This window comes from Anoplopoma fimbria, chromosome 3 (assembly GCF_027596085.1).
Source record: "Anoplopoma fimbria isolate UVic2021 breed Golden Eagle Sablefish chromosome 3, Afim_UVic_2022, whole genome shotgun sequence".
In the NCBI taxonomy this organism is placed as follows: domain Eukaryota; kingdom Metazoa; phylum Chordata; class Actinopteri; order Perciformes; family Anoplopomatidae; genus Anoplopoma; species Anoplopoma fimbria.
The window spans coordinates 14378819-14390913 of record NC_072451.1 but is presented as its reverse complement, the minus strand read 5'-3'; the positions used below and the strand labels follow the sequence as shown (position 1 = coordinate 14390913).

At 42.7% G+C, this 12095-nt stretch overlaps 1 protein-coding gene across 1 annotated transcript; it reads right to left on the bottom strand.

Annotated features, from left to right (window-relative positions):
* Positions 1-5623: 5623 nt before the first annotated feature.
* lrrc24 (leucine rich repeat containing 24) lies at positions 5624-9834 on the bottom strand. The gene is made up of 4 exons (XM_054596554.1): positions 9673-9834; positions 8465-8743; positions 7604-7772; positions 5624-6888 (listed from the first exon to the last, which is right to left on the bottom strand). Exons 1-4 carry the CDS (start codon positions 9832-9834, stop codon positions 5642-5644), a joined length of 1857 nt encoding a protein of 618 aa, XP_054452529.1. The 3' UTR covers positions 5624-5641.
* Between the last annotated feature and the right edge of the window lie 2261 nt (positions 9835-12095).

Genomic DNA, 12095 nt, shown 5'->3' with positions numbered 1-12095 from the left:
GCTACTCAAGTAAAAGTCAAGTGCATGTGTGAAAAAAGTAGGTAATTTAAAATGCACTATAAGTTACCTTTACAGCGTTATATGTTTAAAAGGGAAAAGAGGGTTATGATGATTTATGATATGCTTCTTCTAAAATAAAGAACCTCTCTTTAGGCTACAAAATAAATTGTGTAAACACTAGTGGAACAACATCAGCAACATGAGCCCTTATGTCCAAACCAACAGCAGGTAAATTAATTCTCTATAGATGGCACTTAGTACCCTGCTCAAACGACTAATTATCAGTTATAAATATAGAGCCGTCTTCTTTATTGTCGCCTCACAAGAACCAACCAGATAAGATATGATTATTTCTTTTCACTCTCAAAATTACATATTTTCAAAGATACTCAAAAAAGTATGATATAACAGAATATTTTGTCGGATTATTGCCATTCAGAAGGTGGGTTAATACAATAGTTATTCATCTAAAACATACATTCACTGTCTCCTCATGGTTAGTTACACTATTACACACAGTCCAGTGTTTCTATGACATGGGATTATTATGTAAAAACCTAATAATTATCAATGATGTATATAATATCATAAAGCTGCGTGAAAAGGTGTGTTTTGATCGATTTTGATAAATCAGATTCCAGGCCAACCAAGTGAAAATCAACTGGTTGAGTGATGGTGAAGAAATCCAAATAATGTAAGTTACTGGTACTACTGAAGTACACCTTTGGTAGTACTAATCACTGCTGAATTATTCCAAAGTAGTAAAAGTCTCTGTCACATCTACTTACTTACTACTTACTATTAAACACTAACACTAAAATCCTAATGTGTATTATATTCAAAGCATGATGCGTTGAGTCTGTTGGGATTATAAATAAACTATTATGATAGCATGCGCATTGCATTGCAATGGCTCATTAACAGGTGTTTTCACGCTTACTGCCAAACGCTCTCTTCCACAGGCTGACCAATTACTGTGATATTGGTGTTGCGCAGATCCATTCGGAATAGAACTCACAGCTGAAGAGGAAATTGCTTTGCAGATATCGAGAAAAAACACTCAAGTGCAGCGTGAGTCATTGACGTTTTTTTTTTCTTTTCTTCTTTCTACAGGACCCTGCCAGCCCTGTAGGCTTTTTTTGTGAGGGGAAAAAAAGAATGGTGTTTCTTAGATTTTCATATCTGTAGTCTGTTTGACAGGCCAATTGTTGATTTAAAAAAAAGATTTATTTCAATCATGTAATCCTTAGAGGGAAATCACAAGCTGTTCAGTCAGGCCCTGAATACAAATTAGCAAGCAAAACTATACTTTCCGCTGGGATTTGTAATCAAACAGTGGCTCTTATTATCGTAGGGCCGGATTCAACACACAAGAGGGCTGATTGCTGTTTCTACTCTGAGTCTAATTTTGCTACACTTTCTCTGCGGGTGCACACAGGTATTAAATCCTTTAGATGCCCCCTGTGATATATATTTTATATTAATGAAACTGTTCAATATGAATAGACTGACCTCACAGTGCCTCAAATTCAACACCACATGAAAGCCGCATTAATCCAAATGAAAAAACGACATCTTACATTAGACAGAAATTTGCACAAAATAAAAAGCCATTGTATAGGCCGGGTAGAATTGCATCAATCATTCAGTCCCACATATCTCATATTTGACCTCATATGAAAAAATGTATTCCCTTTTGTTGAACCGAGTTGGAGGAGAGATGAGAACAGAAACATGAAAGGAGTTGGCTGGGTAAACAAAAAGTACAGCATCAGTATGAGAACCATGAGGTATCTCCCTTCCCTGGATGTATCCTCACTCCACGCGTTGATTGATAGGATCACAGTCAACCTTCGCAATGAAAAAGGGAAAGTGAAAAAATCAGATTGGTGCAGAATCCCAGCAGCAACGCATCCATTCTCTCTGTTGTGTGACTGTGTATTACGTTTGTACAGGTTTAACTGAATTTGTGTTGCTCCCCTTTTATTTATTTTTTCTTAAAAAAAAGGGATTTAAGCTGTTGACAGCTGTCCTTGCCTGTCTCTGAATGATTTTAATACCCCAAACCCAAACTGTAAAAAGAAAAACATAAGCATATAAAACATATTCAGATTTTGAAAGCATCTCTAAAATGTGCTCTCCAAAATCTTGAATATACAATCTTTAGCCCACACCTCTTTCTGCACCACAAATGGTTGGATAATCCACTAACATATGCCACATACAATGACCTGTGTGGCATTACAAAGTGCTGGTGCATTTAGGAAAAAAGTAGGTCTTCTTAGTGGGTTGCTTTTGGCAGCAGCAGTGCATTAAAACCTTGATTTTACACACTACTGCTATCATTAGTATTATTTCTGCATAATTTACAGGCTGTTAAATCAATTATGAAGGGCTCTAATCAACAGCATGCGCCTGCAGGTACACTGGTGGGGATCTTTGAAAATAATGTGGAGTGATTAGGAGGAGGAGCGTGCCGAATAAAATAACGAAACAACAGTTTAGCACACTCAGCGTGTATCCATTTGAAGAGGGGTCGTAAAAAATAACAGACGCCCTTTCGAAACTCCCGTCACATTGGACATTTTGAGCTTTTTGCCATTGTGTCCATGACAACCATTTTAAGTGTGGCTTTGTAGGACATGTAATGACACAGCCTGAGAATTGTATCACAGCAGGAACAAAAGAAAATCCATTTGCTATACAGGGCAACTGCAATAAGAGCATTTCACAAGCTGCAGAATACATCTTCAGCTTTGTTGCGATGGGCTCCGGTCAGGTGTCATTTTTTATTTTTTCAATGTTTGGGGAATATTCTACTTTTGTCCCTGACATATGCTCAGCTGCCAGCTGTGAGGCCGCTGTTGTTGAAGCTGTACACAAACTGCCATTTGAAAATTTGATAGAAATGTCAGTGAAAGACACCTTTTTTTGTGATTAGTCCATCAAACCAAACTCTGGCTCTCCAGGGCGCGCCTGGCTACGGAGAACATAAGTGGGAAGTAATTTATTACCGAGGAAATACTATGGAGTATTTGTACTGCCAGTGTTGTTTTGGGTTTTTCGTGTGTATGTATGTTTTATGGTTTGAATGAAATGCCAAACAGACCAAGGAGAATTTTCCAAGAAAGATGGTAAGATACAAGAATATCTATGCTACTTTCATGTCTTTCAAACAAACACAGGACTTTTATTCACGGGACCGCTGTTCATTTCCCATGTGAAACTGAAAGTTAGGGGATTTTTATTATCATATGACGTTACACCAGTAGCTTGCATTATGGTTCAAGGGTACTTATTTTAAGCTAAACCATGATGTTTTTTTCCTTATCCTAAGTAAGTGGTTTTGTCACATAAACCAACTGTTTCGTTTCACCTGAGTTTCCTGTTTCTCTGTCATGTGGATTTCACCACTGCGGCGGACAGGAAGTGTATTCTATTTCAAACCAGGAGCTTGTTAAAGAGTGCCTTGCCTTTGTTTCACAACATTACCAATGGCAAGCCACTCTATACCTTGACCTTCAGAGTCGAGGTACTACGTAAAAGGCTCCTTCTGAGTAGGGATGAGATCACGTTAAAACAGAATTGTGAAACTGTTGATGATCAACAGTTCATCTATTCACCCAGCACTGCACCGCCTCCAGGTAAAGGCTGGTTGCCTGGCAACTCTACTGTGATGTCAAAAGTCCGTAAAAACACTGCACAAGGAAGTTGTTCACCTACTGTATGTAGTTACTTTACATAATTCCCCTTACGCTCATTATTTCTAGTATTTACATTACTGTGTGTGTACAGATGAAACAAAAGAGTAAACCATATGTTAACAAGTCGGTCAGGTGTTTGTAGACATATCTTTGAAGTCTGAAGGTTTGCTGTTTCCCCAGGTTTGAGTCTTTATCCTGAGCTAGGCCAATCAATCTTCTCATTTAACTCTCTGAAATAAAGATTAAATAAAGAAATAAGATTTGTCTATTTAAAACCTGCGTCCAAACAGGAGTTGGATAAACCAGAGAGCCTGCTTAATGTGCAGGTTGAACTATTCCTTTCAATTAGATTCCTCTATGCTCACCTGGATTCTACAGCAAATTATTGCAATACATCTTCGCTGTATTAATATTTATTAAATAGGTCTGTCACATTGACGGCAATTGCATATGGAAAGTTTGTCCACTTAACATGGTAAATGGTTATACAGTGGTTTCCCCACTTGTAAAGGGCCTTTCTAGTCTTCTGACCAATCAAAGTGCTTTTACACTACATAACATTCACCCATTCGCACCCATTCATACACTGGCAGTATTATTAATGAAATACAATTTATTTTTATGTGGAACGTGCCCTTTAGTTGTGGTTCTTATTTAGCTCTTATTAAATGACCATGGCATTTATTGCAGTTGTTAAGTTACAATGATACAAAAAGACCTAGTTATTTTAAAAGAATATTGACATGTTTTTTTGAATGAGAATCAATATAGCTCTAGGTCTTGGCATAAAGCAAAATTCTGGCATTTCAAAACACATTTCCAAAAGCATCCTCCTATTCTAGGTCACGAGTAGCTCTGAAGACACACCTGGTGCCACAGTGTTTGGCAGCAGAGGAAAATAATTACAGAAAGAGTTTTTGGACCATGGACTCTACACAGTGACTGAAAGCCAACATCTCTATAAAAACACATCTTTCACACTCATCTGTTTCATGCCATGGGTTAAGGGGACGGCGAAAAGCAGCAAGCTTTCATAGCACAGTTTGGCCATAGAATTAGCAGAACAGCTGTGTTAGAGCGACCACCAACAAAGCACTGATTCTTTCAAAATACATTTTATTATGTAAAACTGAAGACAAAATGTACAGTTTTCACAATGGAAGGTTTTTTACAGACTGATGTTAATGGAATTAATTCCAACAAAGATTCCATTTCAAACAATAGAAATGTTAATTCCTTTGTTCTAGTGTTGCAACAAATAGGTAGAAAAAAACACGATATATTAACATCAAGGAAAACAATGCTGTGGTAGAAATGTACTTTTCGCTGCATTCAAAATTAACCTCTTTAAACAAATCCACCCACCCACGCCCACTCACACATATGGGTAATGACTATGTAGTCCCAGTAAGAGGATTGGTTTCGGTCTAATTCTAATGGGATTCTGCAACGGGGTCCACAAAACATCTGTACTTCACAGTGAAAATTAGCTTCATTATATTTACACAAAACACTGACAAACACACACAAAAACAAGAAAAGTACAAAATGTGACTCACTGTTTTAATCCGTCCTGTTAGTTGCCACTACGTGCTGCACAGTCTCACAGCTGTCGTTAGGATTTGGATGAACTGTCAAACAAACAATTTCTGATAAAGTTAGCCCCTCGTAATTATCTTTAAAGGGTAGATGTGGAGACAGACAGGTATGGTTCAGCTGTTAATTCCCTAATTATCACTGTTTATCCCTCTGAGCCATCTTAATGTCATACAATCAATCAGATGAGGATCTCTGAGAGGCTGATTGTGATCCCCCAGCAACTGACGCTCTCCTCTATTGAAAACAACATAATAATTTGATGCTTCAAATCGTTGCACCAAGGTGATTTCCTCTACTGTCTTTAATTAAGTCCATCATATTGCTTCAATGAAAACCCTTTAGCAGTGGATCTCGTAGGCAACCTGCGATCCGAAGAGGAGACTTTGACTGAGGAAGAGCTCCTCTGGGTCTGTTGTTAGGGGTCCCTCGCCTCCGTCTGCCGGATTTCTGCGGAGCCCCATTCCCCCTGATCTGGTCAGTGTCTGCACCATTTCGTGGTCCAGGAGGGCCTCCTTCATACCCTTCTGCTGGACAAACCCGCTCATCATGGGACACCTGGACGAAGCGGAGCCCTGGACGGGCTTGGTTCTGTTGAGCACGTACATCTCGTGGCCGTGGTCGTCACGGAACTCTTCCAGCTGGGCAAAAGTGGTGGGTCCGTCAGAGTAGTCGTTCACATAGAGGATGCTCTCTTCCTTGCTGGTGCAGTAGGAGCCGCCTTCTTCCTTGCGGAACTGCTGGTGACGAGTGTAGATCATGATCACCAGGAGGAGAGCAGTGAGCGCCAGCAGGGAGATGCCCACAGCGATGGCGGTCTGCGTGGCGGGGCCGAGAGCGTAGAAGTCCATGCTGTCCTGTTCGTAGAGCAGCTCCTGGCTGACATCCAGAACCTCTGGCTGATAGAAGGAGTTGGACGAAGAGGGAGCAAAGGAGTGCATGTTCAAACGAGGCCAGAACTGGGATGAGTATGAGGAAGAAGACATGTTGACGGCCAGGTGGAAGGTAACTCTGGCCACGCCGCCGGGGTTCCAGGCTTCGCACTCGTAGCGGCCAGCATGCGCTACAGTCACGTTGCTGAGGAACAGCATGCCGCTGCCCATGTCCGGGTCAAAGCTGTCCCTCTCGCCTCCCTCCTCGGTCCCGCGCACAAGACCCTTGATTCCTCCAACGCCCCCAACTTTGATCCCTCCACTGCTGGGCAGGGCGGTCACCACTCCTCCGGCTCCGGGCCTGAAGAGCTCACCATTGGGTCCAAGCTCTTGGACCAGGCCTCGAGGCGACAGCTGGGCCTTGCCATGGGAGGCTTTCTTCCAGGTCACCTGAGGCTGAGGGTATCCCGACGCCTGGCAGGAGACCCGGAGGCTCTCCCCTAGACGCACGGTCAGGTGGCTGGGCTCGAGCTGCACAACGGGGGGGATGCAGACCAGGCTGTTGGGAGCTACCTCCACCAGGCTGAGGTGGGAGAGGCGAGGCGGTTCGGAGCACATCAGCCGACGCTGTTCGGCGGAGCTCAACAGACGCTGTCCGTCCTCGCTGATCCAAGTTCTCAGCCAGCCCAGGGCGCAATCACAGCGCCATGGGTTCTCTGGAGGTGAGGAATGGAAGAAGGATATGGTTTTGTCAACTGCTGCTTCCAATGATAAGAATGAACCTTGACTTTTAAGCCAATGTGGCTGAGAATCCCTTAAAGTGCTCAGAAAAAATATCTTCAATTCCATGAAAACTGAAAAGTGTTTGTTTTCCAAGGTCAGGTATTACCTGTAAAGCCAGACTTTGAGCCAACACGGATGAGAAGTTTCTTTAGTGCTCAAAATAAATTAAAATTTGAAGATCTACAATTCCATGACAGCTGAGCAAACTCTTACTGCTATTGAAGACAATGTTTGGATTGAAAGCTCCAGAACTGCTGCTAAATTGGCCTTGAGGTGATATTGTTTGGTTAACAAAATGTATTTTGCTTACAATTAATTAAACTTGGTGCCCATTGCAGGACTAATTGCCCTGGATAGGAGATCTCTATTGCAGGCAGTGTTCCTTCAATTTATACACTTTAAATTGTGCCTTTGAGGGATTTCTTTTTCTCATTAGTTGGATGAAACACTTTGATATGTAAAACATGTTTAAAGGCACTTCATTTTCACTGACACGAGCCTGCAGGTTGTGGCTGTGGCAGTGCATTCATGAGCAGTGTCAGTTCTTCAAAAATGTGGTTTGGACAAATTGTTCAAGGCACATTAAATTACAGTAAATTCAATTCTGGAGGATTATGTCATATCAATGTGAGACTTCGCTCTGCCTACCTGTGACACGGAGCACCTGCAGGCTCACTAGCGGTTTGAGGGACGAATCTCCCAGGGTGCGGAGATGATTTCTGCTGAGGTCCAGCAGGGCCAGAGATGACAAGCCCGACAGAGCTTGCTCCGCCAGCAGCTCTATGCTGTTCTCCTGCAGGTGGAGTTCCTGCAGACGCTGCAGATGGCAAATAGACATAAAGCAGAGGAAGGGAAATGTTAAAGGCGGAGGAAAAGAAATGTCAAAGACAGGATGACTCAATTTCCTCCTGACTCAGTCTGTACTGTATTCCTGTATTATGGGATTAGCCCAACATGTTGATGTGAATTGGATTTAAAGTTGCACACGTCATTCTATATAATCCATAAAAATGCATCCCATATTGGAAAAAGCTTTAGCTTTGCTGGCAAAAAAAAGAAGCTTTTTTTTACTTCACCAAAAAAACATTAAAGTTAAGGTTTTGGGAGAGATTAAAACAAAATGAGCATTAAATATTGCTGCCATCTATTTATCCATCCATTCACTGCTTGACAGATGCGGGTAGAATTTGGCAGTAGTGTGTAATACAATCACTCTTAATAGCCACAAATATATATATATTAAAAACCTATATATGTAATCGTTATTTGGGTGTTTGACAGTAGTCTTTTGCATTTAAAAGGGTTGTTTTTCTAATTCTTCAAGTAAATTGTAGAACACCATAGTCAACTTTAATCAACTAAAATGTGATTTCCCTACAACAAAATTGTGGCTAGTAAAAAAGCTAAGTGGCTAGTAACCTTGGAAAACCACTAGCCACCATGGTTCGCGAGCAACAAAGCTAACGTAAATTCCTGCATCCATTCATTCATGCAACTCAGCTCTCCAACCTGCAGTCCCCTGAAGGTGTGGTCCTGCACTCGAGTGATCTGGTTCCCGGCAAGGTACAGGATCCGGAGGTGCTCCAGACCTCGAAACATGTCCGGGGTGACCAGGTGGATGAGGTTGCCATTGAGGGCCAGCTCCAGCAGCTGCCCCTGGCTGAGAAACGCCCCGGGCTCCAGGGCTGAGATGCTGTTGTTCTGCAGGTAGAGGTAGTGGAGGCTGCCAAGGCGGGTCAGGTCCAGTAGACGGATCTGCACTACAGCGTTGTCCTGGAGGAAGATGGTCTGTAGCGGAGAGACAGGGTAAATCAAATTAGCAGAGTGATTGCAAATTTATTACATTAGAGACACAGAGGAGGGGATGTGATGTGTGAATTGGCGTTTTTGTTTTGTACAAGAAAGTGAGCGTGGCTTGTCGCCGTGCTGTGCTCACCGAGCAGAAAAATGTATTAACCATGAGGAGCGATTGCGTTAACAACGGGGCAGCCGTTAGAGCTATCTGCACTCACCGGGCTGTGCAGAGCTTCGGAGATATGTTAATGAAGGCAATACAAACAATGTGGAATGAGCCGGTTCTGAATGGTTATAATAATGACTCTGACGTTGTGGGTCCTGCTGCACTTTTCCTCTTGTTTTTGCAGTTCAGTTTCTTTTGCCAAATGCTGCAGAAAGCACAGACCATGTCAGCAAACAAAAAACGTTTGAGTGATTGGCACGGCGCACCCCCCCATTCGTGGCTTGACTGCTAAGTGGGCTCGCATCGGTGGTGTTATCAAAGAAGCAAACACAGGGCCATGATGTGAAGTATGATCGACGAGACGGACCCGCTGATTGAGGTTAATGAAACAATTTATGCGGGACATGCCTCCATTAATATTCATGAGCTGCAGTAATGTTGGGGGGGGGCCTGAACCCAAGAGGAAAAGACGTTGTAATGTTAAACATCTTCTCAACAGATGATCAGAGGGTGTGCAGAGTCACTTTCTGAGCAAGAATGAATAATTACACAGCCAACAGCGCAGCCCCTCCCTCGGGCTTACATCAAAGAGGGTCACAGCAAATTGATTAACCACAATCATTTCAGGGTAATGAGAATGGATGACAGAGGAAGTCAACCGGTACAAAAAACGCTGATGAGGGAGGGGGCGTGAGTCGGAAGTGATGCACCGGCCACTAGTGCCCCCCAGGACTTGTTGCTGATTGTGCCGACTGACCTCGGTGACGGAGGGGACGCCCTGCGGGATTTCTTTGATCCCAAGAGATCCGCACTCCACTGTGAGGCTGTAGCAGCGGCAGTCAGAGGGGCATCCCGCTGACGGTTGAGGGATGAGGGCCGCGACGACTAGGACGAGCCTGGAGAGCCAAAAGAGGTCCATTGTGGGGTTTTTTTTCAAAGTAGACCTTCAGAATCAAAAACCTGGAAAGACAAGGAGAGAGAGGGATGAGATGAACGTAAGCATCAATTGCTCAACTCATATTACTACAACAGAACCTTTTTTTTTTCTTTCAGGATAATCTATTTCATCCTCAAAGAAAAGATTGATAGCTGCTTCAGATTCAGGTTGTATGTGCAGATGGCTGTGGAATGGCAAGGGAGGCCTTGGAACACAAGAGTATCTCCTTATCCCGGCCTGTTTTCCATTCAACTTGTCTATTCAGTGGAATTGCACCAGCTTCTATTATGGGCTTCAATTAATTAAAGATGTGATAAAAAAGATGTGCAGGTTGCCTCAAGGACCTCTCTGTTGTCTTGTTAATGCATGCGCAAACACACACACACACACACACACACACACACACACACACACACACACACACACACACACACACACACACACACACACACACACACTCCCCCCTTCTATTTCTGTCACTCTCTTTGTCACACAAAGAAACGTGTGCGAATGTGTAGAAAAGAGACGGATGTTCCGTTTTGACCCCCCCCACCCCAAAGTAATTGCAGAAAAACACATTTACTTTCTCAAAATGTGGCAACCAAGTCTAATCATCTGATCAAAAAACATCAGCGTTGGCTGCTTGCTGCACCTCACAGCAATCTCTTCCTTTGATATGAAACCCATCACTGAGCAACTCATCCGCACACTTTTATTTTATTTCTTTTACTATTTCTATACAGCCCGGAAGGGATTTTATTGTTACGCTCCACAGTTCACGGCGGACAGCCAATATCATGAAGCCCGGCAGTGTTCACAATAGTTCATCGGCAGCGGATCGCATCAAGATACTGCAGGGCCGGATGGAGATAAAAATACATGTTGAAATGTCACACTGAGCCCCGTCATTCTGCTCCGGTGACAGAAAGGTAGATTTATTGTGCTTTGCCGAGCTGCCCATCTCATTCTGGAGAATCTTCATCCAGTAGAGAAGCAGACGTCTCATTGATCCAATCTAAAATCTCACATTGTTATAAAACATTCATGTGCAGCCCGGCCGTGTTTCAATATCCCATTAAGCCTGTCTGACTAAAAAAATTCTAGTTTGCTTAAGACTGCAGTCACCCAGACAGATAATTGATAGCATTTACATCTCGCTTGGAATGATTTTGGAGATGGTCTAGTTTATTAATTATTAGAATGCACACAGATCTCATTACAGATGAGTGATGAAAGGGCCCTGTGCCTGAAATATACACTGTGACTGATAAATATTCAGCTTGCAGTGTGTTTGAACTGCTCCGACAGATTGATATCAAATGTCTCATTTGTAGCGTTCTAATCCCGAACCAGTAATTTACTGCCTTAGCGCGAAAGCACCAGGATCACTACTTCAGTGGCTGACAAGTCATTCTTGGTGCCGCCACGCTGCATTATTAAGCAAATGAGCAATGGACTGGATTTTAATATTGCATGTTTGAGCGCATTTACGAGGATAGCCAGTCAGATTAATACAATGTGACCTACATAAGCTGTTCAATCGTCTTCTCCCTGCAAAAAAAAAAACTAAACAGAGAGACACTTATTAACAAAAGCATACCATTTCCTCTCCGGAGCTCTCGAAACAAGCGTGGAGAGAAATTATATACTTCTATTGTAGGAAAGGAGAAAGCACAAAAATTGAATTTTGAATAAGGCCTTGGTCTGTCATTGAGCTTTTGTTACTTCTCACAGTGAGATGACTTTTAAATAGCTTTGACTTGCTTGAAAAGTGTCTGAAGGGAAGCAAAGAGGAAGACATTGTCTGCCCTCGGCTAAGAATACACACATACAGGATGCGCAGTCTGATATGTGTTGTTAGAATATAAACCCGACAACAATGCAAATGACGCCCTGCCAGGTGGAGAAAGCAGCTTGTGCACGTCTCTGCTTATTTCAGTGTTGCTCCGTCTTTCCTGAGCGGCAATTTTACAACAAGGCTGATGAGACGTAGAGACAAGGATCAATGGAGTTATCAGGGCGACGACGAAAATAAAACATACTGGGAGAGGGTTTCTTTATATAACGCCGCTGACTGCAACTTGTCTTACAGTATATGCTCGACTATTTCATATTCAGTTTCGCCCTCACTGTGCTCGAACTCTCATCTTTTGTCATGCTGATGTGGGATTTCCGTGGTAAGAGGTCAATTTGTTCATTTCGGTCTCCGTAATCCTCTGTGGAACACGCGTAATCTGCACAAT